The sequence below is a fragment of the Acartia tonsa genome, chromosome 8 (genome assembly GCF_053477335.1).
Source record: "Acartia tonsa isolate MP-2025a chromosome 8, ASM5347733v1, whole genome shotgun sequence".
NCBI lineage: Eukaryota > Metazoa > Arthropoda > Copepoda > Calanoida > Acartiidae > Acartia > Acartia tonsa.
The window spans coordinates 11,902,978-11,930,791 of NC_137267.1; the positions used below are offsets into that span (position 1 = coordinate 11,902,978).

Sequence of the window (27,814 nt, forward strand, 5' to 3'; positions counted from 1 at the left end):
ATCTTAACAAAATATTTTGTTTCAGAAAATTGTAACTATGTTTGTTCAGCTGATTCTATTTTTAATTCTCCTGATGTGGATAATGTTTCAGAAATCTAAAAAACCCAAGAATTTTCCTCCAGGGCCTCCAAGGTGAATTTATTTTATGTTTTTATTACAACATTATCTAATTCGTTTGCTTAAAAAGCTTGGGTACTTTAATTGAATTGTTCTATTTAGGTTACAAGCTAAGAGTGTTTGAATTTTTCAACCAATAATAATTTAAATTTACATCAATTCATCGTCCATTGTCTAAATTTTTCAGTCCCCTGAAAGAATCTGAAATGATTTTTTTTTCAATTGAAGCTCTTTATAGTATCATACAATACAAATGACCTCATTTTGTATAGGCACTATAACAAGCTTCTTTGCAATTTCTTTATTTTATTTTTACTATCTTTTTTGATAATTACTTATTTTAACTCTTCTAAAATGTGTCTAAAAAAGATTAAAGGCTTGTTTGTCGACCTTATATTATAAAGTTGTTAAAAACTTTGCTTTTTTTTTATGTAAATGTTCTTGTTTTATTATTTCAGGTTGCCAATTGTGGGTTCTATACCATTTTTAAGAAAATATGAAACAATGTTCCTTAGAACTCAAGATCTAGCGTAAGTAAAACATTAAACTTAGATGAGGGTGCGGTTGGGGAGTGTCATCCCCCCCCCCCCTCCCCTTAAAATTTAAATTGTGAAGTCCTACCTTTCTTTTTCCACATCCACCAGTTGAATTACTGTGCACTCCACTCGAAACAGCTTTAATTTTTAAAATTTATTATTTGCCGCTGAAATAAACCAATGACCTGCTTCCTAAGTCAGAGGACATCCAATAGAACGATAGTATTTTGACAGAAGATACGGTATTGGTTTATTTTAGCGGCAAATTCTCAAATTTAATCATTTAACTTCAAATACTATCCACTGGAAAAGAAGAACCGAAAGTGCCCCTAGAGGCTTTTAGAAGGTATATATATAAAGATAATTGGCAGTTTTACATTTTCACAATAAGCTTTTCTGATTATTGTGATATATCATCAATTTGTAGTGTTGACGGAAGTTATGGCACACTTGTAGTACTGAAGATACTCTATAATTTACTTTGTCAGTCCGTCTTTCCATCAGTCTGTTACGCTATGGGGGAAATGTAATTTGTTCGTCTGTTATATAAGATGACTTTTTGTAAAGACTCCTTAAGCAAGCACCCAGTATATAATTTACTTGGTCCGTCAGTCTGTCGATCATGTCAGATAAATCTATTTTAATTATACTATGTAATAATCAGATATTGTCTGTACGTCTTACTTTGTCCGTTTGTGATTTTTATTGGCTTAGCTACGTATGGATGTTGTCATCCTTGTTTATTCTTAAATAGAGATGAGTTTGGAGATGTGGTGGGCTTCTACGTCAGAGATAGGCCAGTTGTCATTCTCTCCAATTTTGAAGACATCAAACAGGTTATTGAAAAGCACAGCCACGATTTTAACAATTCTTCTAGTAGCGCAGCTACTTTATAACTAAGATTTATCCGTACATTAGTAAGTCTAAGGAAATTTGCTCCTCTTGTTCATAGAAGGATTTTAACATTTTTTCCTCTTATCCTTATTACGCCTCAAGCATATCTAGGAGCCCTGTATTGGATATTAGCATAAAACCATCCCAAGACTAGTGTATAGGTCCTTAGTTTTTATATCTAAATGGACAAACAAAGAAACCTTACTGCTTTATATGAAAGTGTACTAAAGTAGCATGATCATTGGAGTGCGAAGGAGATTTTAAGATTTTGCAAGATTAACCCCCCCCCCCCCCCCGAAACTAAATTTCACAAATCCCCCCTCACCCTTCCTCTTTGGCACGTCCGTGAGCATGATGTATGTTTTGTTTTTTAACTGGTTATTACATAATATTTGTTTGGCTCTCATAAACCCAGGGATGGAGGGGACATTGGACTGTAAATTACACGGGTTCCTAAGGTTTTACAACCTCTTTATCTTATTCTACACAAGGGGTAATTTTGTTTATTATTATTGGGTATGTACATCTATTTATCCTCCATTGTCTTATCCTTTAAGATTCCTGCAAATCTGATTCAAATCTAGCTGGGTTCATGTTGCAGTAAGGAAAAATAGATTTAAATCCTAATTGTAAACTGGTATAATCCTCTTAGGACTTTTTTTTCAATATTGAAAATTTTGGTACTTTCCTATTTTAAAAATATTGACAATGGCTGTAGTGCTCGGCCCCGTGGCCTGCCTAGGCACTGCCCTTAGCCTTCCTAGCCGCATGGTCTCTTCCCCTAGCTATATAAACTAACATAATTTTTTTAAGAATTTACCGGGCTTGGGTACAAAATTTTCAAAATTGAATAAATATCCTAAATACAACTATTATTATCCTAATTTTTTTCCAGGCTTATAAAACAGAGGAAGCTGCGCTGAGACCTCCAAATCTGGCACAACACTTTAATAGGTAACTTGCAGCTACGCCTATAGGGGCTTTAGGAACACTAGAGGTTAGGAGGGGGAAAGGGGGAGGGTAGGACAACACTTGACTTTCCATTTTATTTTTTTATTAAATTAAAAAACAAATTTTTTAATGATAAAGGTATCTTTAAAATATTTAAAAACCTTTCTTGGACCTATAATAAGCTTTACTGTAAAGGAAAACCATATTGGTCCAGGTTAAAGCAAATGCGGATTATCTATGCTCATGTTGAAAACAGAGTAATTGTATGTCTGTCAACACAATACCTCCGGATTCAATAGGGATTGATAAATATTATTTTAAATCTTTTTATAGTGCTTATAATATGTCGTCATACTGCTTACTATTGGTCAATTAAAATGTATACTGGCCTGCCATTGGAATTTATATTGTCATATTTTATGGGCACTGTAAAGAGCTTCCTTTATTATAAATCTTTGGGTAACAGTTACAGCCCAATGTCCCCGCCCTGTATTTACTATACAACCTAATTGTTTATCAACTAAGAAATGGTTGTTACTAATGTTATCATCCTTGTGAAAACTGCATTTAACATTTCACATTACTTCTTAAATTAGTTTGAACTTCCCAATCTTAACTAGACCACTGTCATCTAGCTGTTCAAGATACGTAGATTTCATATCAGTCAACCAGAAAATCCAAGGGAATCTAGTTTTTGAAAAAATTCATATTTTTCAATTCATTACAAGTTTGCTTTTATAAATTTTTCATAAAACCACTCTATATATGTTTTTTTTTATTGCTGAATTTACATGACCTTAGAAAAGCAACTGATAAAAATGGCCATTTAATTAATCACATTAGGAGTAATTTTATGAAGAACGTTATAAAAGAATGAAAAATGAAATTAAACTTAATTTTCCCAAAAATTTTATTTTTGGAGTTTCTAGTTGCTAGAAATGAAATCTATGAATCTTGTATAGCTTGATGTCAGTGGCCTGGTTAAGATTGTGAAATTCAAACAAAATTTTTACAGTAATGAATTGTGATTTCCAGGTATGCTGATAAAGATGATGGCAGTAACGCAAAGGGAATCCTGTTTAGTTCAGGTAAAATTTTATAATATTAGGGACTAAAAAATTGTTCCTTGTTGCTGCTGTGTCAGATGCACAACATGTAAAATACATAAATAAATAATATATTGGAGGGATTGCCTTTGCCCAAAACACAACTATTTACAATGCACGATTAATTAAGACTTCCAGAAAGGCTGTGAAATCAAAGAGTCTGTAGAACGTTTGTCCACCCATTAGACAGATTTAGTTCAGAGTTAAACCAAAAAATACCGTTGCTCAACACGTAGCGCATCTGCTCGTTTTCGGAGAGGTGATAGCTTTGAATCTCGGCTTAACACCGCGTCAAAACTATAGACGTTAAAATGGTTCCTACTGCTACTAAGTCAGGTGCGCGAAATTAATAGTTAGAGTAGGGGGGATGCCTGGGCCCAACACAGGCACAACTCATTGCCATGCACAGTTAAGACTTCCAGACAGAGTTGTGAAATCAAAGAGTTGTCTGTAGAACGTTTGTCCGCCCATTAGCTTGATTTAGTTCCAATTTTGGTGTATATATACACCAAAAAATAAGATCTTATTATCTATTCTGTCTTCTAGAGGTTATCCAGGTTCTTTTTAACCTAGCGTTACACCTCTATTGAAAGTACCACTAACTAGACAAACAACAATTTGATTGTACTGACTTATAACTGTTATTATAAGAATAAGAAAAACATTCTCCCTACTTTTCAACCCATACACCTGATATAGTAAAAGTAAATTAACAACGCAACTTTATTTCTAGGAGAAGAATGGAGAGAGCAAAGAAGATTTGCTCTCAAAAATTTGAGAGGTAAAATTGTTTTTTTATGAATTATACAATGAAAAATGTTATACAAAAGAAAAATGTTATATTCTATTTTTTAAAAATCTTTAAAGACTAGAATTTAGATCTTGTACTTTTTTTGTACTGAGCATTTTACAGCATTTGTACAGCATTTTACGCAATGCCGCGCTGTGATTGGCTGAAATTCGGCGCACCCCGATTTGGCGTACCATTGAAATGATTTAAAGATCCAGCTCTGTAGGTATTCTTAAAGGAGCATGTTTTTACTTTTGTCTGTCTGTCCTTCTGTAACGATTAATGTAAACCTAACTTGCTCTCTTCCCTTCCCTCCAGCTCTCTCTCTCTCTCTCTCTCTCTCTCTTTCTTTCTCTCTCTTTCTCTTGCTCCTTTGTCTCTCTCTGTCTCTCTCTTTCTTTCTTTGTCTCTCTCTCTGTCTCTCTCTTTCTTTCTTTGTCTCTCTCTCTGTCTCTCTGTCTCTCTGTCTCTCTCTCTCTCTCTCTCTCTCTCTCTCTCTCTGTCTCTCTCTCTGTGTCTCTCTATCTCTATCTATTTATCTATCTATTTATTTCTCTCTCTCCCTCTCTCTTTCCTACTCTCTCTCTATTTATCTCTCTCTCTTTCTCTCTCTCTCTCTCTCTCTCTCTCTCTCTCTCTCTCTCTCTCTCTCTCTCTCTCTCTCTCTCTCTAATCCCCCTCTAATCTCTCTCTCTACATATGACCTAGACCCTGAAAATTAAAATGTATTAATGTTAGATTTTGGATTTGGAAAATCAAGCATGGAAGATATGATTAAAGGTAAAGTAAGACATTTTCCAATATAGCTTTGATTTATATCTGCTGGATATATTAAAATAAAAGTCATAAAATTGATGCCAGTTTTGTTAGAATGGGCCTTCGGCCTCTCGGGTTTAACAAAACTGATTTTAATCTTATAATATTTCATTTTAATATCCGTGGAAAGTTGTCTATGACACGATACGATAAATAACTATCATGTTGATCGTAACGATTACTTTCCAAAAGAAGCCATGTTTTTGTGTTGGGTATGAAATCCTTGAAAAGAACTGGACTCTTTTGATGCCATAAGCTTGCCTGTTTATTTTCATGGACAGACATTAAATTTGAATCTTCTTTTACTTTAAATGCCTAGCGGCTGAAAAAACAGGACCATTTCCCCTTTTCCACTTTTGCTTGAATTTTAGGGTAAAGTTTTGTTAAGACTTCTAATGAATATTTATTTATTTTTTCAATGTTTTTAAGCATTGATATTCTATGATTGTTTGTTTCCTTTTTATAAATTTGTTTAGCTTCGCTATAAGAAATTATTTTCTCGTATTCATTCGAATCCGGTGGATAGGAACTGGTTCTCATCCATACGAAAAAACTATGTCTAGTATCGTATTATATCCAGCTTTCTACGAATATAAAAATGTACAATCATAAGATCAAAACCAGTTTTTTAGCCGGTGCCTTCGGCACCTCGGGGCTAAAAAAACTAGTTTTAATCTTATAATTGTACATTCTATATCCGCGAAAGCCGTTTATAATACGATGCGAGAAATAACTAGTAATAGTTAATATCAAATAACTATTTTTAGGAGAGGCACACAAATTAATTGAAGATCTTAGAAAAGATTTGGGATTGCCTACAATTTTAGGTAAATAATTAATAGAAGTACTCATATTAAAACTAGGCCTACCCTATTTATAGAGCTAGTCATAATGGATATATTATATTACTTGGATTTAGGATATTACACTAGATTTTCATGTTCTATAATAAAGTGAACTCGGTAGCGATCTACCCCATCCCCTTCCTCTACCCCATCCCTTCCCTTCCTACTTTATAAACGGCCCGACCAATAAAAGAGAGGGGAAATTGCAACCTAAATTGACGTGAATTTTTCTCCTGTTATAATATCCATGCATATTCTACTTCCATTTACCTACGGTGGACCATGTTAATCCTAAAAGCAATGTTTTGAAGATATGAACAACTACTTGGCCGAATTGTCTACAATTTTCAGGGAATTTAGTCCCAAGAGGTTCAAGGCTATTTTAGATGGTTCGAGAAATACCTCAAAGATCAGAAAACACATATACCCCCAACATAGGGAGGCTCCAACCTTCCACCTAAAAAACCATTTCATTTTATCAAAGTTTTTCATTGCTAATAATAGAATTTTCATTATTAATATACGTCGCCTAGAAAGAAAATTATAAGCTTAATTTTGGCAAAAACTTAGGATGCCAGTAACTGATAACATTTTTACAATAAAAACACGTTTCTTTATAGTCAAAATCATTTAAAAATTCAGTTAAATTTGCGTAGTATTGAGAGTAGCGTGAGAATGCCAGCCTTTAGGATTTCCAGCCAATCAGAAGTCTGAGTACGCGCTAAGTCCGCTGAACAACAAATCACAGCTGAGCATCTGTATTACTTACATTAGTTTCATTTTTTCCCGCTATGATTTTACGCTTTCAAAAGCAATTTAAACCGATTTTTTAAAAGACATTTTGACTATAAAAAAGGGTGTTTTTATTGTAAAAATGTTATCAGTTACTGGCAGTCTAAGTTTCTGACAAAGATAATCTATTAATTTTGCTTTCCGACGACGTATTTTAATAATAAAAATTTTATTATTAGCAATGAAAAACTTTCAAAATTTTCATTGTACTAAAATAATCATTTTGAAATGTCTGTAACTTTTTTGTTATTGAAGCTGGAGGCTTCAAGTTTTGGGTATTAGGTCTACTCCTGGCAGGCTTTCAGCAGTTAAAGCGAGGTATTTCTTGCAGGGTTCCTTTAAGGTTCTTTCCCTATTAATATAAACGCTACCTAACTATTTAGATTACAAGCTAAACGTTGCCATTCTGAACTCTCTTTGGGTTATGCTAGGTAACATTTTATTATTTATTCTGGCACCCAAAGTTTCATAATTAAGATCTTTTGCTCAGTAAAACTTTGGTTACTTTTTATTGAATTTTGTTTGGTAGTATCCAAATTTTTCTTACCATTAATTTTGTTTATCATCATTGGGTATGTTTATAAATTTATCGTCCATTGTTTTATCCCTAAGAAACCTGACAATAAATTTATAGCATGGATGTATAACCAGATAACTACCTGGATCCCCCTGTTAGGGACCATTTTTGTCTGCTAGCAAATTGCTTTCTACTTTTTGTAGCGACTTGGCTGTGTTAATATTTACAACGATATTGGTTGTTTTAAAAGACCCAAATGAAAGTTGTCACAGTAACCTGTGGAAGGGGACATACAGTTAATCAACCCTCTCCTCCTCTACTGTTTTACTCGAATATTTTAAATGCTTGTTATTAAGTTGGAGAGGAGCTAAACCCCGAAAATGCGTCTCACAGAGCAGCTATGGAGAGTCTGAATAATCTAGTGAAACAAAGAGACTCTCTGTCTGTCCTTGCACAGGTTAGATTCATACCATCCTTATAGTAAAGTAACATGATCTCTGTCTGTCTGTCTGAATAATTTAGTAAAACAAAGAGACTCCCTGTCTGTCCTTGCACAGGTTAGATTCATACCATCCTTATAGTAAAGTAACATGATCTCTGTCTGTCTGTCTGAATAATCTAGTAAAACAAAGAGACTCTCTGTCTGTCCTTGCACAGGTTAGAATCATACCATCCTTATGGAAAAGTAACAGGATCTCTGTCTGTCTGTCTCTGTCTGAATAATTTAGTAAAACAAAGAGACTCTCTGTCTGTCCTTGCACAGGTTACATTCATACCATCCTTATGATAAAGTAACATGATCTCTGTCTGTCTGTCTGAATAATCTAGTAAAACAAAGAGACTCTCTGTCTGTCCTTGCACAGGTTAGAATCATAACATCCTTATGATAAAGTAACATGATCTCTGTCTGTCTGTCTGAATAATCTAGTAAAACAAAGAGACTCCCTGTCTGTCCTTGCACAGGTTAGATTCATAACATCCTTATGATAAAGTAACATGATCTCTGTCTGTCTGTCTGAATAATTTAGTAAAACTAAGAGACTCTCTGTCTGTCCTTGCACAGGTTAGATTCATACCATCCTTATGGAAAAGTAACAGGATCTCTGTCTGTCTGTCTGAATAATTTAGTAAAACAAAGAGACTCTCTGTCTGTCCTTGCACAGGTTACATTCATACCATCCTTATGGAAAAGTAACAGGATCTCTGTCTGTCTGAAGGATCTCGCTAAACGCCGAACCAGTGTAGCTTCTCATAGGTTCAGGGAAGGTTTATAGCAATTTTGAAGAGAAATAGCAAAAAAATATAACTAACAGTGTCTAGCGGCCGAAAAATATATTTTGGTAAATAGCTGATCTGAACCTAATATATTATGAAGTTAGCAAGACCTTAAGCTTCCGACAGATAGTAGACATCATTCTAAATAAAGATATATTTGGTTTTAATTTAAGATGAATATTTAGTTTTAGTCCCTTTCGTGGCAACGCCTCTTTAAGGGCGTTTCCTCTTTTCACAGCAGGTTTTCTCCTATTTCTAGCCCCCGCGGGAGGCTCTAACCCTACGGGGCAATCACCTAAACCATTATACCTTAACCTAACCTAAAATAACCTATCAAAAGCCATTTTGAAAATAAGATGAATCGCTCCTTAAAAGGCGTTGTCACGAAAGGGACTACTATATTTATTTGAAATTTTATTTTTCAAAGCAGGTTTTCTCCTATTTCTAGCCCTTGCGGGAGGCTCTAACCCTACGGGACAATCACCTAAACCATTATAACCTAACCTAACCTAAAATAACCTATCAAAAGCCATTTTGAAAAAACGATGAATCGCTCCTTAAAAGGCGTTGTCACGAAAGGGACTACTATATTTATTTAAAATTTTATTTTATTTTAGATATTTCCGTTTCTGATAAAGATGTTTCCTACGCACTATTTTAAGGTAATTTATTTTTAGATAAGAAAATTATTAGCTGGCCAGTTAGCTGAGAAAACAAATTTCTGCAATAAAATATCCATCTCAACCTCAGTGCAAAGGACTGAAAGACAGACAGACATAGTGATTTATAGAAGAGAAGCTAAATTGTCATGGTAATATTCACATGACATCTATCTGTGATAGTAGTCTAGAAATTATCACTTTCATTCAAACAGTAACTTATCCTTATATGTGTGTTTGTCTGTAGCTTAAGATATCGCTAACTGCTGGACCGATATGGTTCTCCTTTACAGTGAAGTTTACCATAGGTCCAGGTTTAAACTTTTTTCAGGGAGGACACCTCCAGTCTTTCAAGAGAAATCGCCCCTAACACTCCCCGCCTCCCCCCCTTCCAAAAAAAGTGGCCCCCATTTGCCCCTAGAGGCCTCTGGAGACATCGCCGCTAGTTCAATCATTAAGTAGCTTAGGTTTTAATGCGCAACAAAACTCCTAATTTTACTGAATAGGTTTCGTGATATTAATCCACACTGAAATATATATTTAAGGAAGCCATAACTGCAAATAATGGAATAAAAAAAGTGATAGCACCTCACAGAGAATATCACAGAAAAACAATTGATGTCACTCAGCCAAGGTACTTTAAATAGACAGGGATCTAAAGGGATAAGATGATGGCCGATAAATTGATGTACAATCCCAATGATGACACTCAAATTAACCCTTCTCTAGATTACAATTAGTGGATGAAATGTTTGAACACTTAACTCTAAAAAGCCAACCAATTAAAGTTCAGTTCATGAGCCAACGAATAAGAAAACGTTATTATAAAACTTTGGGGACCAGTGTAATAAACAGCCCAAAGCTTCCTACCTTTACTGTTAAATAGATGTTCACCTCACTTGACTAGGGCATACAACCGCCTAAAACAGTTTAGGTTTAGGTTAAGAAGTGACAACCCCCTTAAATTTAAACATTGAGCTGAAATTCTATCAGCGAGTATGATTAAACTCCCTCAACAGATTATGCCGTCATTTGATAAAATAACCAATGAGAGGCCAACATAAATTTTATCATTGGTCAATTATTGTGTATACTGTCCTCTCATTGGCTATTCTATCGTATGGCGTCATAATCTTTTGAGGGAATTTAATCATCTTCCCACCACCCTGACATTAAAATAGAGTAACTGTACATTTTAAAACAGACGTAATCTCTGAAATTATTAATTTTAAATATGCCCATCTTCTAAAGAGATAGGCGTGCCTATATCGACAAGAGGAAGCTTTTTATAGTGCCTATAAGAATGACGTCATACTGGCCTGTCATCTGGCTGTTGAAATGTATTGGTAATTTAGTCTGTGTATTTGCCAATCATTGATCATTTGTATTGTATGACGTAACTTTTATAGGAGCTATAAAGCACATCTGATAATAGGCAAATATTTCGAAGTTGAAAAATACTATTGGAAAAGAATTAATATTTTGAAAATAATTTTATATGTATTTTTTCAGAGATTTTTTGGATGTTCATATAGCTGCCCAACTAGAGGCTTCACCTAGTTCCAGGTTTTTATTTCTGATAAATTTTATCGATACAATTTACAAACCTTAAACAGACATGACTCAACAAGAATTGAATAAATATACTTATAAATAAAATTACTTTTCAATATGAAATTATTATTTTTTATAGTTTTTATGGCCGAGATGGTGAAAAAAATGAAGAAATTGCATTAGTTGGTAATTATTTTAAGAACACTTTAAAATTTTCAAGATTGAAATTAGACTCTATTTTTTTAGTAAATATACTAGGTTTGTGTTTAACATTTGGTTTATCGACTAAAAAGTTAGGTTTCACCTTGGTTTATATGAAAAAACTTTGAAAAGTAAAGCATTTTTTGGTGCAATATCATCAAATGTTTTGATGAGTTCAAACTGCTTTTTAAAATTTAAAAGCTTCGACACAAAAGTATATTATTTTGATTAAAAATGTATATTTAGAAAAAGAGTTGGTAACTTGTAATATTGTAAACAGTTTAATTAAAGTACTTTTGCAATTTACAGCATTTGATGCTTTATTTGCCGTGTTATTTTATTTTGTTCTTTGAACTTAACAAAGCATTTGATATTGCATCAAAAAAATTTACATTTTAAAGTTTTTTTTTTTTTATATATGCTAAAAGCCAACTTTTTAGTTGATAAACCAAATATTAAACATAAACCTAGTATATTAACTAAAAAAAATACTATGGATTAATGCTGGAAGGTGCTTAGAATCACTTGCTCTCGTTTGTGGATAGTTCCCTTTTAAATGATTTAAATTGTAGATTTTTAATACTTAAAATTGACTTGATATGTGATCTCTGATTCAAAAATATATTTTTTTTCTTAAAAAATATTATGTTTTTTAATAGACTTATTTGTTGCTGGAGCTGAGACAACAAGGTATTAAAATTTTTTAATGCATTATATCAAAAATTATTGTTTTAACAATTTATTTTATGTACTCGATTTCATCAAATTCTTTGTTAATTTCATTTTTTTAAACGAGGTTTGTGTTTTGTTATGCAGTTTTAGGATTATAAGACGTATAAAAAAATGTTACATACTAAAAGAAGATGATTAAAGTCCCTCCAGATTATGACGTCATACGATAGAATAGCCAATGAGAGGCCAGTATACACTGTAATTGACCAAAAGTAAAATTTATGCTGGCCTCTCATTGGTTATTCTATCGTATGACGTCATAATCTGTGGAGGGACTTTAATCATGTTCATACTAAAAGAAAAACAAAAAATAAATGGAAATGTTTTAAAACCTGTAAAACTGAAATATTTCTTTTCTGTCACTCAAAATTTTTGATTGACAAACTTAAATATAAATATGTGTGTTATCATTAATATTTTTTTTGGATCATGGAAAGAAAACGAAGCTGCGGGTTTCGTCTTATTTTTACAGTAGCTTTTGATAGGTTATTTTAGGTTAGGTTAGGTTTTGTGTAAATATTAATGATAGCCACGCAAGGTTAGAGCCCCCCGCAGAGGCTATAAATAGGAGAAAAGCTACTGTGAAATACGACGAAACCCACTACTTCGTTGTCTTTCCATGATCCTTTTTTTTGTTAAAGCACAACGATAAATTGGGGGATTTTGTACCTTATCCACCATCCTGACATACAAGAGAAAATTCACAAAGAAATGGATGCGTTGCTCCATGGTTCCAGAGAACCTTGCCTACAGGTATTATCATCATACTGAATGTTGCTCCATGGTTCCAGAGAACCTTGCCTACAGGTATTATCATCATCCTGAATGACCAACTGACCAGGGATCTTAAGGAATAAGCCAATAACAGATAAATTGACGTACATCCTTACTACGATACACAAATTAACCCATCTGTAGATTACAGTTAATGGTTGAAATATTTGGACTCTCAACTTATATTGAACCAACCAATTATAATTCAATAAAGTTCCCAAAAGCCAACGCATAAGAGAGGTTATTATAAAACTTTGGGGGCTAGTGCATGTAATAAATAGCAAAATGTGCCCTTTCTCCCTCTTTCAACTGATACAGACTAGTGGGACCAACCAACCAAAGAATTATGAAATATTTCATTTTTCTTTATGATATGAAAAACTTTTTTTTGTAAATTTTGTATTTACTTGTTTTTCTAGGTATAAAATATTCTTGATTTTTTAAAGAAAATATTCTAGTTCTGTCTAATCCACAATTATGAACTCAACTGTCCTTAAAAAATAAGAGAATAGTCAAACTATTTTGATTAGTAAAATTCTTTGATAATGCTTCCAAATTATGACAGGTTGCAAATTGCAAACATAATTGATTGAGGATTTTTTAACATTATGACTATTGCTGATTCTTCAATTATTTTTAAACAATAATGACAAAATCCATAAAAGCGAAGCTATAACAAATATTAGACCATAAGACAAACGAACATTAACACCTGTTGTGTCGGTATGTAATTCTTGTATTCCCCGGCAAGTTCGAACCCATTAATCCCTTTTTTCCTAACACCAGAATTCCCCAGAGAATGAGTGTGTTACGCGGCATTCCTAACTATCTCCGCGCGTGGCTTGTAAACAAACAAAAAAGACGCGCACTTTTCCTTTGATGATTCCCATGTGAGGAGCTACGTGAATGAAAATAATGTATTGCTTGAATATACATGCGCTCTAATCCGTGGAAGATCTCAAATAAGCCTTCCTGCTTAGTTTGACATCATATGTGGTAAGAATTTATTTTTAATTCTTGAAAATAAGCGTAGAATGGTACAATTTTATGAAGAAATTTAAATCACTAATTTTTCAACAAATAGACCATTTAACTGCTAAGTTTTGATATACGAATATTTTCCTTTATATTATTGATCATTTTATTCTAAAATTATCAATTTCTGATGCGATTTAATATGTTTCGTGCCAATTTAAAGTTTTTTAGAAAATTTATATTTTTTATTAAATTGAAATCACGCAACCTCGATGTTACAAAAATAATAACCATTAATTTTATGTAATTAATTCTTATATTTTTGTTTTAGACTTACTGTTTTCATGGTAATAAATACACATTCGTAAACTTCACTATGTTGGTCATTCGGAGGGCTTCGAGATAAGATTTCGAGAACGGCTAGGCAATGCGTTCCGAAACAATGAAAACAAGACAGAACAGATGCAGCTAAGAAGAATCTGTGAAGTTTTGTGAATGTGTTGGTTGTGATACCTTACCACACATTATTATAGTCATAATCAGTACAGTTAACTTTAGTGACAATCATGGGTCCTAAAAAGAATAAAGGTGATCAATTGGCAAAGCGGCTGCGCCCAGCTGTTGAGGCCCTAACCAGTGAACTAAATAGAGTGATGAAGTTGGTCAGTGATTCTTCAGAACTTGATGTTAGACATTTCACTAAGGAATCAATCCTTGTCCATGACAAGTTCGAGACATTCGACAGCATCATGGTCGGTTTTAGCAAGCTTGATTTGCGAATCCAAGAGCTTGATGAGTTTAGTGACATTTATTCTGATATAGTTACTGTGCAAAAAGACTATAGTGCTTTGAAGGACGCTCTTGACGCTATAGAAGAGCTTAGTGACATTCAAAGTGTTGTTGATTTAGTTGGTGATAATTTGCCTGACCATAAGGCTGAACTATATGATCGATGCTTAGCGATTGTGAAAGTTATTAAAGGGTCATATTTTCCCTTGCCTGAACCAATTATAAACACTTTGTCTGCTTTGATGAAACGGCTGGCTGAGGTTAAGCTTGAACCTGTGAAGCCACCCACAACGACGGCGGGTGCCTCGACAGCATCGCCATTTGTGTCACCGTTTGGCACACCACAGTTCGGCGCCGGTTCTATGTTCACGCCAGGATATATGAATCGTGTCGACGAACGTTTACTTCCCTCCTTCGACGGCCAGGAAGCAGCCTACGTAAGTTTCAAAGACAATTTTAAAAAGCTTACTGTAGGACAGGACCCGTCATATTTACAGTTATTGTTGAGCAGTGAAAAGGTCTGTAAAAATAAAGAGCTGAGACTCCAGTTAATTCAGATTCAATCGCATGAATCTCAGTGGACTTACCTTGATGCGCGTTTCAAGTCCAAGACACGTCAGATGCTCTGCCTTTTCAACCAATGGGAGAAGAAGTCTAAACCGTCGGACTCCAACCAGATTGTGACTGTGTTAGCAGAGTTTGGTGGTGCAGTTAGCCAGCTCGAGCAGCTGACTAAAGATGATGATGATGATGAGGTTACCACAAGCCAGTGGTTGACCGTGATCCTTCTGGAGATGTTATCCAAGAAGTTGCCCCGTGATTTTCAAGATAAGCTCAACCTAGCGTTGGGCTCGATGGATGTCCCAGATGTGCCAAAGTTGTTGAAGATTATTGAAGAATAGCGGGGCGCCATTTTGATGAGGTGCTCGACTGATGTAGACACCCCCTCCAAGAAGAAAGGTAATCCTGCGGCCGCAGCTACAGCCGTAGGTAAACCTGGGTCTCCAGCTAAGACCAAGAAGAAACAGCCTTGCCCGTCGGAAGGTTGTAGTTCTGAACACTTGTTGTTTAAGTGTTCCAAGTTTAGGGATCTGTCTGTTCCTGAACGTAAGAACTTTATCAAGAAGATAGGAGCCTGTTTGTTGTGCTTGCAAAAAGGGCATAGGGTTGCTGATTGCCCCAAGGCCGACAGACTTGGCAGCTGTACCATAGACAGCTGCAACCAGCCTCATAATAGTTTAATTCATGAGTCTGTTGCTAGTGGACAAGTTGCGGCAGTTTATGAATCACAGTTGTTCAGCAAGAACAATTATATGCTGATGTTGCAGCAGCTCCCAGCAGTGGCGGCTGACAAACGTCAAGTCACCGTCAATGCTATGTGGGACTCTGGAGCAAATCTCACATTGATTTCTAGAAGTATCGCCAAGAAGTTAGAGTTGCCATCAACTGGTCGCACAGCTACTATTTCTTTGGCAGATGGAAAGAGCCAAGCATGTCCTACAGTTAAAATCTGCTTGGTTGACCGCAACCGGAATTGCCATATTCTGGAGGCGGCGGTAGTGCCCAGCATTGGTACTGACGAAGGGTTGCGTTCTATTGATCCTGCAGCCGCCGCCGAAATTTTTGATATGAAGCCTGATAATTTCTCTAAGGTTGACGGTAAGATTGACATTCTTATCGGTCATCTTACACCAGCTATGTTCCCGTGTGCAGATAAAATGGTTGGTGATTCTAGACTGTACAGAAGCTTATTTGGTACAGGTTATCTAGTTGTGTCTGCGGACGGCAGGACTGTTACTAATCCTGTCGCTTGTAAAGCTACTAAGTTGGAGGTCAGCAAGATGGAGTTCCTGTCTACAGAAAGTTTGGGGATACAGCCGCCATCAATGTGCAGCGGTTGTAAGAACTGCCGTCATTGCGCCGCCATTGCCGCCGGGCAGTCCGCCTTGGACGTGCGTAAGCGGCAGCTGATTGAAGAAGGTTTGACATTGGATCTTGAGAGCCGTATCTGGACGGCCTCATATCCTTACAAGCAGCCGCCAAGTGTGTTGTTTGATAATTCAGAGCAGGCGTACAAGATTTGCCTGCGTGACCGGCAGAGGATGGTCAAAAAAGGTGAATATGACACCTTCTGCCAAGTGTTCCAAGAAGCTGTTTCTCGTGGCGTGTATACAAGAGCGTCGCCAGAAGATCTGTCTTATACTGGGCCTGTGTATTATTCGAGCCTAGTCTGCGCATATAAAGAAAGTTTTTCCACGCCGTTGAGGATATGCGCCAATTCTAGCCTCTGCTGCAAGGGGCTAAGCCTCAATAGTATTATGATGGACGGGCCAGTTCCATTATATTCCCTGATGCACAATCTTATTCGGTTCAGAAGTTACAAGTGTGCTTTCGTGGCTGACATTCAGAAGTTTTATAATAGTTTGTTAGCTACCTATGAAGATTCTCAGCTGAAACGTGTTTTTTTCGCTGATACAGTTGATGGAGAGCCGGAGGTTTATCTCACCAGAACCATCAATTTTGGTGAAGCCTTGGCCGGCGATATGGCCGTGACCGCCCTCAGACTCACTGGTCGTATTTTTGGTGGAAGATCCCTGCAGGATGTTCAAGATGTTTATGGATCTGAGAAGATTAGAGGTTCTGATGTTGTAGCCCAGCAAGATGTGTGGAGAGACGTTCAGCAACCACACAGATCTGAATTTGTTTTGTATCAAGATCCTCCTTCGGTCAAATTGGAGACTTGTACTTACGTGGATGACTGTTTAAGCGGTCATAACAGTAAACCTGAAGCTGTCCAGCTGGTCCAAGAGCTGGAGCAGATGATTGAACCTGGAAATTTCAGATTTAAATCTGTTATTTATTCTGGAGATGATGTTGACAGTGTGAAAGTTTTGGGCATTGTTTGGGTCCCTAAACAGGATATATTGTTCTTACCTGTCAGAGCCAACCACGGCGCGAAGATTAAGGGTAGAAAGCTGCTGGAGGACCTGGATTTGGAGGATCTCTGGAGAAGTCTACCTGAGACGGTAACTAAACGAGAAGTTTGGAGAATCGTGCAACAATTATATGACCCAATGGGTCTTGCAGCGCCATTGCTGCTTAAATCCAAGCTATGTCTGCGCTCAGTCTGCATACATGGCTGCGACTGGGATGATTCCATACCTGGAGAGTTGAGGTCAGAGTTCGTGAGCAGCCTCCAGGACCGGGCGGCACTTGGAAATGTGTCGTTCAGACGTTCGATGGTTCCTGATAAGCCATTGGGGCTTCCAATGGTTGTTGGTTTCTGTGATGCATCAAGCTCAGCCTATGCAGCCATCACCTACCTGAGATGGCCAGTTTCTGAAGGTTTTGATGTAGTTTTGTGTTGCGCCAAGTCACGTGTCGCACCAGTGAAGATAGAGTCTATACCAAGGTTAGAAATGCTTAGTTGTCTGATCTTGGCAAGGCTTGTGGATACAGTTGTCAGAGCTCTACCTTTCAGCATTTCTGGCAAAGTATTTTTTAGTGATAGCAGCTGTGCCCTGGCGCAGTTATCCAGTGACAGTGTTATGCTAAATGTTTTCAACAGTCATCGTGTTTCTGAGATACAACAGTTGACGATCCCTGAAGATTGGAGATGGGTTCCAACCCAACACAACATCGCCGATTTAGCTACGCGAGGTTTGTGTACGATTGAGGATGTACAACCTGGATCTACATACCAGGAAGGTCCAAGCTGGTTGCGCCTGGAACAGGACCAGTGGCCCGTTAAAACGGCGGGTGAGGTTAATGCATCTATACCTGAGAGTGAGCTAAATCCAAAGATGGCGAAGCTCAAGGTAATGTTCACACAAGCAGTGGACAATGATTTCTGGAGGTCGCTGGCAAGAAGGACCTACAGGCAGGCAAGGAGGACTGTAGCTGCAGTTATTAAGGCTGCCAACTGCTTTAAAATGTTGCTTGTCAAGAAACGTGGTGTTGCAACAAATGAGGATGGTGTTAGCAACAATGATAGTTCTAGGTATTATGAGAACTATACTTTCACAAACACTTATTTGGATTCTGTTTGTGATCTGTTTTTGACATCCTTCAACCAAGAGAAGGAGATGACCATGGACGCCGAGGGGAAGTTCGACTCCCTTCAACCCTATCATCACAAAGTCCAGGTTTGTTGGCCCATAGTGGGTCATGATGGATGTTTTCCCCTTCGGTCATTTACAATACTGAAAATGGCCGCCAGAGGTGACGAAGCTCTTGAGGCCGCTGCTGGAGGCCCCAGGAAAGTTATGAAGGACAGCCCAGGTGTTGTCTTGCTCAGCCGCCACAACAGGCTGGCGAAGCTCATCCTCCAACAGTCTCACGATGAGCTGGGACATGGAGGCCATCGTAAAACATTGGCGCAAAGCCGAAGGTATGCTTGGATCAAACATGGCCGCATGGAGGCTATGAAGGTGGTCAAGAATTGTGCTGCATGTTCCATTGAATATGCCAAGCGTTCGAGTCCCGCAATGGCTAATATCCTGCCAGACCGTGTGGAGCCGTCGGTGCCCTTCCAAGAGGTGCACATGGACCTTGCGGGGCCCATAGAAGTTGTGAAACCTGGCGTTGGCACCAGGAATACCAAGACTAAGTACAAAGTCTGGTTGTTGATTGTAGCTTGTAGATTTACACAGGCTGTGTTTATTGATGTGTTGACCGATTATTCAACTGAAGCCGTGCTGGTCGGCTTGAGAAAACTTCAGGCGTTTTATAACATGCCTAGAAGAGTTACTACAGATCGTGGTACCAATATGGCTGGTACCAAACGCATTCTAGATGAACTTTTGAAGGATACCAGGATGCATTTTGAATGGCATCTTGTGCCCACCGCAGCACATTCGTTCGTTGGCACTGTGGAGAGGCAGGTTGGGCTGGTCAAGCGTGTGTTGAACAAGAAGTTGGCTGGTGCTACCGTAACCTTCAATGATTTATTGGTGTTGTGTGCTGAGACCGCTAGAGTGTTGAATTCGAAACCATTGACGTATGCCACTGCAGGAGAAGACGTCAATACCTGGAGGATAATTTCACCTGCTGATCTGTTAGGTGGCAGGACAAATGATGCCATCTGTACGTTTGAAACAGGTTGCAAAGAGCCCATAACCAGGAGGTTGGAGAACTTGGAGGAGTTGACCCGTCAGTTCCATCAGGTGTACAAGGAGCAGCTCATGCCCGAGCTACTCAAGTCCATCAAGTGGCGCCGCAACGAGGTGCTGCTCGAGCCAGGAGACGTGGTGCTGGTTGATGACAGCACAAGTTTGATGAAGAAGTTCAGATTGGGACGTGTTGAAGAAGTGCGCCCAGGCGGGAGGACCGTGGTTGCCAAGTATAAATTGTCAGATGACGCAGCCGCCACGAGTAACGAGACTTCCGCGAGATGACTGTTCAAGATCAATCTACCCAAAGTTTAGTATAAGTATCGTTCTTGTTTAACTTTGAATTTTATTTTTACGGTAGATTTATCAGATTTTTTTTCGTAAGACAAAAAACGCAATTTTTGATACAATTTCGTTTAAACTTTCAAATCGACGCAAGATTTTTTCATTTGAAATGCAAACTTAAGTTTTTTATACGTTTACGCAAGTTCTTTCAATGATTTAAGTCTTTCCGGGACCAGGGATTTTTTTCGTGGAAAATTTCCTAGGTACCTACGCAGATATAAATATTTTTATCCTTGTTGGATTGAAATTTGATATGATAAGAAATTAACAAAATGAGATTTTTACATCATTTAAATATTTCTTTAAGATTTATTACAATCACATAATTAATTTAATATTACATGCATATTAAAATTATTACTATTTACCTTTTAATCGATGTACCTAAAGAAAAAATGCAGATTTTTTTCGCCTTGAATTAAGTAGATTCTTTGAGTATCGTAGAATTAAGCTTAATAAGACCGCTTTACGCCGTACCTAAGCTCTGTTTCCTCGGCCAGGCATGACGCAAAACGGCAAAACTAAAGCATAAAATATTTAATTTCGATTGCTTTGATTGATGATTTTAAAGTTTCTTTGAATTATTTCATGATTCTTTTTATTTTTTGATTTGAATTAAAACATCACTAATTATGTTTGTTTCAGTTGATGCAGCCCTGCGCCAGAAATCCTGTTAGAAATTATGCAGTATCAAAAGTTGTGATGGAAAGTCATAACGTCCAACAGGATAGCTGGAACATGGCAATTATTAATATTTGATGGATATTGTTAGTTTGTATCTTGAGGGATTCATTCTAACTGAGGCCCCTTGCCTTTAATTATGACTGTATGAATATGTATATGTTGCTTTCTTCTTAAAACAGAGAGAAATTGCAGATTCAGCATTTTAGAGAAGTTCTTTTCTTATATTGAGCTTTTGTTTTATTTTGGTAAATTTAATTTGCATATTTCAATTGCAATTTTAATTTTACGCAGTTTTGATTCACGAAGATTTAAAATTATGAGATTTTAATTTTCCGAAGTTTGATGATTTTTTACAGTCATATTTTATTTAGATTTAAGTATCTATTTTATTAAAACATGTTTAGATTTAAGGATCTTACTTATCTTATCTGAAAAATGTTTAGATGTAAGCAAGTTATTTTTCTATCGGAGAAAAATTCTAATTATTGAGAAGTTTTTTATGCAATTTTACTTTTCTTTTCTAGCAAAAAGATTTAGTAGAAGAAATGTCATTATTTAATCTTACTTTCTTTTGATGAAAAAAGTTTGAGTTGATTATTTAATTATCGATGCGATTTTTAGTATAAAATCATTACCTATCTTATTATGTAGGTACCTAATTGAAGTTTAGGTACTATTGATTATTAATTCATGTATTCGCAATTACATGGTCTGTAATTCTAATTTTATTGAGATTATGAGGCCATGATATAATGAGATGTGTGAGTGGTAAATGTGCAATTCATGAATGTTGAATGCTTTTCCCATTCCTTATTCCTGTCCTTATGTGGTAGCTGAGGCGGTTTGAGTTATTGTGGTATTCGTAAGTTACCATAACTAATTTTAGGCCTTATGGCCATGACATTTTAAACTCTTGTGGTTTATGTGTTGTGAGATTGTGATTTCGTGGACACTGTCTGCACGTATATTGCAAAGATGAGTATTGTGTTCGATTCCCAGTGAATAGACGGGTGTGTGTCGGTATGTAATTCTTGTATTCCCCGGCAAGTTCGAACCCATTAATCCCTTTTTTCCTAACACCAGAATTCCCCAGAGAATGAGTGTGTTACGCGGCATTCCTAACTATCTCCGCGCGTGGCTTGTAAACAAACAAAAAAGACGCGCACTTTTCCTTTGATGATTCCCATGTGAGGAGCTACGTGAATGAAAATAATGTATTGCTTGAATATACATGCGCTCTAATCCGTGGAAGATCTCAAATAAGCCTTCCTGCTTAGTTTGACATCATATGTGGTAAGAATTTATTTTTAATTCTTGAAAATAAGAGTAGAATGGTACAATTTTATGAAGAAATTTAAATCACTAATTTTTCAACAAATAGACCATTTAACTGCTAAGTTTTGATATACGAATATTTTCCTTTATATTATTGATCATTTTATTCTAAAATTATCAATTTCTGATGCGATTTAATATGTTTCGTGCCAATTTAAAGTTTTTTAGAAAATTTATATTTTTTATTAAATTGAAATCACGCAACCTCGATGTTACAAAAATAATAACCATTAATTTTATGTAATTAATTCTTATATTTTTGTTTTAGACTTACTGTTTTCATGGTAATAAATACACATTCGTAAACTTCACTATGTTGGTCATTCGGAGGGCTTCGAGATAAGATTTCGAGAACGGCTAGGCAATGCGTTCCGAAACACCTGTGGAGGGTCAGAACTTACTAATCAGAATATTAATCAATAAGTCTGAACAAAATTGTATATGAATTTGTTGTTTAATATTGCTTATATACAGGTACTGTTTATGGACATACTTTTGATTTTTGGACTTTATTATAGAGATGCTTCGCTCATAACATTGTACTATTAAATGTTTAATAAGAGATATCCTTTATAGACGGACGGACTGACCAACCCCAATTACAGAAAAGCTGCGCTTTAAAAACATCTATTGTTTTTTAGGACGAGAAAGACCTGCCATTCTTTAACGCGACCCTGTTGGAAATACACAGAAGTGCCAGCATTGTTTATGGAGGCAGAAATATTCGGATTAGCAGGGATCTAAAGGGATAAGACAACGGCCGATAAATTGATATACAGTTACATCCACAATGAAAATACAAAAAAATACTTCTTCTGTAGTTCATTATTAGTGGAGGAAACGTTTGGACACTCAATTTAATAACCAACACCAATCTAAATCCAAAGTTGTTAAGCCAATATAAAAAGAAACCGTTATTTTAAAACTTTGGGAATTAGTGTAATAAACAGCTAAATGTCCCCACCCTCCCTGAGTAGGGTGAGATACAACTTTAAGAGGGGGGGGGGGGGGGTGGAGGTCCCAGGCTATCCTTCAGAAAATGTTATTACCATCATGAGTTTTATTTTGGACACGTTCCTTTAATCAAAATCATCGAGAGAACGTTGTTGAATTTAAAGGGAGTGTGAACGTAAAAATTTCTCATCTGATTATCAAATCTTAACATTTTCTAAGCACATTTCACTACACTGATCAACCAAAACCGTCCTATTAACAAAAATATCCAGGAATAATGCCTTGATTTTATGGTATTTTGGGAGGGAAAAAGGAAAAAACAGGGAAAATCTGAACGTTTTTGTTTCTTATAATGTTTGTAGGGATATTTAACTTGTCATATATAGTTGAAACAATTTACTTACTGTTAAGGATTTATTTTATGATATAAAATTGCCAATTAGTTTTTTTATAACGTAGTAATTAGGTAATAAAGACCTATTTTAAATTCGTATTATTGACAAAAAAATACCTTACTGTCTACAAAGGGTTGAATCTCATAGGTTATCTAAAATAATAATATCCTTTTTTATTGTGTTGGACAATAAATAACCCACTTTCGAGAATTAGTTTACACTTTTATCAGACTGTTTATACAGATATATTGCGTCTTTATTATTTACAAATTTGTAATTAAAGGTGGGCGAGATATGGGCCATCTAAAGTTAATTCGATACTAATAAAAAAACCTGTTTCTAGGTTTGTTATTGTATTTGGTTTTCAATAAAAAATATTGCTTATTTTATCAATTTCTAAGTAACTATACATTGGTTTAAAGCAAGGATTATGTTAAAAGTCAGCTTAACTGTTAGGAAAAATCAGGAACTATGTGAAAAAGTTTAATTTTAGCTATAATGGGAGAAAAAAGCAATTTAATGCACATTTTATATAATACGGAAAATTCCTTCCTTTCCCTGTACCTTATAAAAATCGTCGGAAAAAGCCGTTTTTTAAGCAAACAAAAGCGCGTTTTGCTCTATCTGTGAGATATTATGAATGAGATAATGTTAAGATTTGATATTAAGACGAGAAAAATTTACGTTCACAGTCCCTTTAAGTTTTCATTAGAAAGTGGGTTAAAGCTATGAAAAAATATCTTTTGTATGCTTTAGACACACTCCTTAAGTTTAGACCCTAGGAAATAATAAAACAGGTTTTCATTGCCAGTTGATAATTTCGGATCTAGTGCAGTTTATGGTAAAATGTCTACAAATAATCTGTAATAGCCAATATCCAATTATGCACAGGCAAAACTTGACTGAAGAAACACGAGTAAAATAATTCTTTTTTTCGCGCATTTATGTACACTGCAAAATAACTACCGCAATGGCTATTCCCGATTATTTGTAGGCCTTCTTAAAATTTTGTTCTAACATAATATAAAAGTTCAGCTGCTGCCAGCATTCTTCAAAGTGTAAGTTTTTTTTTGTAAATAATCGATCACAGGAAAATTTTATCGTGAGCTGCACTAGTTCTATAATTTCAATTTAATGTAGAAAATTGACATTAAGGTTCTTGTCAGAGATATTGAAGGTTTAGCTTTTTTTTTTATTAATTTACTTATCCCAGTATCTGTGCATAATAGGAGTTCCTCATTTCACCAAGACAGACCTTACTATTCAAGGATATACAATTCCAAAGGGTACAGTCCTTTTTGCAAACATTTTGAAGGTAATTTATTTTTATTAAGATATTTATTTTTTAGAGTTTAGCCTTACTTTGTATGTATTCTCTTTTTGGTTAGGAAGGATTTACACAATTTTAGACAACGTATAACGTCCATTTTGCGACATAAAGTAATGCTCGCAGCTGGCTATGCACCCCCTTCACCCCATACCCTCCCCTCCTACTGGATGAACTGACCAATAAATGACGTGTATTCTACATCGTATTGTATTTAGGTAATGCACAACCCCGCAGTGTTCACAGATCCGGAGGTATTTAATCCCTGCAGGTTTCTGGATGCCGAGGGGAGGGTGCAAGCCCATCCCCATCTTATTCCATTCCTCACTGGCAAAAGATTTTGTCTAGGTATCGATTAGTAAAGTAATTAAAGTATTTGGTAATAGTTTCTTTTGAAACGACCATTTTTTGACGGGACAGCGCAAAATGGCACAAAAAATGACGTCACCTGATAAAGTTGTCCAATGAGAGGCCAGTATACATTATAATTGACCAATGGTAAAATATAGAACCGCCTCTCTTTGATTATTTTATGGCATGACGTCATTTTTTGGTGCCATTTTGCGCTGTCTCTTTTATGACATTATCAGTGGAGGGAGGGGACATTGGACTGGAAATTATACTAATACCTTAAGTTGGTTGATACAAACAAATAGTCCCCAAACTTTCCATCAATGATTTAATTTACAGAAGAGTAATTTTGTTTATCATAATTAGGGGTATAAATCAGTTTATCGTCCAATGTCTTATCCCCTAAGTTCCATGGGTATGACTGTATTGTATTAGTATGATGTCTGTCTGAGGCTTAAGATTTCTATAACCAATGAACCTTTTTGGATGTACTTCTCAGGGGATATAATGTGCCCTAAGGTCCTGTCTTGGTTTTAAAACAAATTTTTTAGTGGGCTTTGCCAACCCCCTGCCTAAAAAAAATCCCCATTCAGAGAAAAACTTGCTTTCTTAGTATTAATTTAAAACGAACATTGGGTTTTCATCCAAATATTAAACAAATATGGAGGGGTAGACCCCGTTCACAATAAGATTCAAAGCCCCCAAAGGTAATAGCGTATCCAATAGTAGTACATAATTTGAATACTTTTAGGTCAAAGTCTTGCAGAGAAGTCTCTGTTTGTGTTTATGAGCCAGTTGCTGTACAAGTTTAAATTCTCAGCTGTACCAGGGGAGAGCATTCCTGATTACTCAACTAAATCAAGGTAATCTATACGCTGAGGAGTACATCAATTATTCTTCTATTGTCCTATCCTATAATTAGCGGCTACGCCCCCTAGAAGCCTCTAGGGGCACTTGAAGAGGGGAGAGTCGAATTTGATAACCCAATTTATTATTTTGGATTTGAAAAGAAAAAGTAAAAAAAAAATTTTTGGGGGGGTTGAAAAATTTTTCTCTTGGGAGGGTGGTAGTAACCTCCCCCAAAATAGTTATAAACCTTCCCGGGACCTATGAGAAGCTACCCTGTTAAGGAGAACCCGATCGGTTCTGCGGTTAGCGAGATCCTTCGGTACAAACACACAAACAGACATCCTGTTACTTTAGTATAAGGATATCCAGGGATCTAAAGGGATATGACAATGGCCGATAAATTAATGTATATACTCAGTGATGACCTCAAAATTACTTCTTCTTCTGTAGATTAAATTTAGTGGACACTCAACTTAATAAACCAACCAAAATCAAAATTCAGTACAAGTCCCCAAAGTTGTTAGGTCAAAAAATAAGGAAACGTTATTATAAAACTTTGGGGACTAGTGTAATAAACAGCCGTTTGTCCCCCCTCTCTCTGTTTAAGACCCCTTATCCATTCTGTTGAGGAGGGGGAGGGGGGGACCCTATGTAAAATCCTCAAAAGTATTTTTATACATTTTTCCAGTATGGCTCCGAAACCGATTAATACCCTCTGGAGCATAACTGGTTCTGAACCATACTGAAATATCATGTGTCGTATCGTATTATAGACAATTTTCCACGTATAATAAAATAAAATCATAAAATCAATAATAGTTTATACTTTAATGTTATAATTTAGAATTGGTACGAGTCAAAGTATTATCAGATTTGCACCAGAATATAAAATAATCATACAAGAAAGAAAATAAAATTGTTGAACATTTTGTTTAATTGCTATTAGTATTAAAAATATATTATATATATTTGTTATCATTGTAATTTAACTATATTTATATACCTATTATATATAAATCTTTGTTTTTTAAATAAATTTTATAAATATTTGTAATACTCTTAATACAAATGTACACTTTAGAAGCAAATCAATGAGAAACTTCTCAAAATATCTTTTTACAAGGATGACAACATTCATAAGCAGCGAAGCATAAAAAAATCATGTATAAGAATACGGAGATTTAAAGAGCATTTGTTTAAGTCATGTATATAGATTTATATGAGAAAATAACCACGAAACCTACTTACATATTTTTATATTTTTTAATATTCATTCTTTGCATGATGACTGGGTTTTATAAATTTCAAGTCTGACTGACTGACCGATTTTGTAAATTATAGATTAGCTTTGCTACTAAAAAATCGTACAATGGGGTGTAAAATAGAATAGCCAATATGCTAACCAACAAAATTACCTGATCATCAAATAAGATACTTTAATGAGTTGGACAAAAAAATGGAGAAAAAACAAAGATATATATTTCAAATATTTTGCACGCGAAATGTTCCTTTTTTCAGCAACTCCCCCCCCCCCCCATTCCCAAAAATAGTCCATGGGATTAAGATTGGGAGAGTTAGGTTGCTACAAATCCTTATTTTGACGTCATAAGAGTTCTTAGCATTAGCGAAGCATCTCCATAATCAAGTTCTAAAAAAATAATTATCTCCTTCATCACTTAAAAAGTAATTTTATGCTTATTGAGTTCTGACACTTTACAATTGTTTATGTTCGTTTGCCATACCGATTAATTTTGTTCTTCACTTTTATGGATATTGTCATCCTTGTTCAAGTTTTCTTGACAATATATGATATGCAAATTTGAGGTCTTACATCGAGTAAATGGTTTTATTAAAAAGTTGTCATTTTCACGTCGACTATTTGTTCATATAGCTGCCATAATATCGATAGTTTACTGACGTCATTACTACATATAACTACTAATGTATTTATCATTACTTGGATCTTACACCAGATTATCATGTACTGTTATAAAGTGAAACTTTTAGCTGGCTAAAATAACTATCCACCACTTTACCCCGTTTCTCCCACTACTACTGACCAATAAATGATATCCATGTAAATTTAAACTCCGCTTTTGTGTTATATACCATTCTTCTAACATTTACTATATTACTTAGT

General features: G+C 35.7%; 1 protein-coding gene across 1 annotated transcript; it reads left to right on the forward strand.

The window, feature by feature from the left end:
* On the forward strand, positions 1 to 26,723 carry LOC145326011 (cytochrome P450 2J4-like). The gene is made up of 21 exons (XM_080169095.1): positions 1 to 132; positions 576 to 647; positions 1,408 to 1,489; positions 2,443 to 2,501; positions 3,534 to 3,586; positions 4,338 to 4,385; positions 5,133 to 5,174; positions 5,978 to 6,037; positions 7,231 to 7,278; positions 7,721 to 7,821; positions 9,257 to 9,301; positions 9,844 to 9,932; positions 10,811 to 10,864; positions 10,992 to 11,038; positions 11,713 to 11,743; positions 12,427 to 12,538; positions 22,440 to 22,512; positions 24,377 to 24,462; positions 24,693 to 24,822; positions 25,577 to 25,688; positions 26,519 to 26,723. The coding sequence occupies exons 1-21, from the start codon at positions 38 to 40 to the stop codon at positions 26,586 to 26,588; spliced, it is 1,509 nt and encodes a 502-aa protein (XP_080025221.1). The 5' UTR covers positions 1 to 37; the 3' UTR covers positions 26,589 to 26,723.
* Positions 26,724 to 27,814: the final 1,091 nt, after the last annotated feature.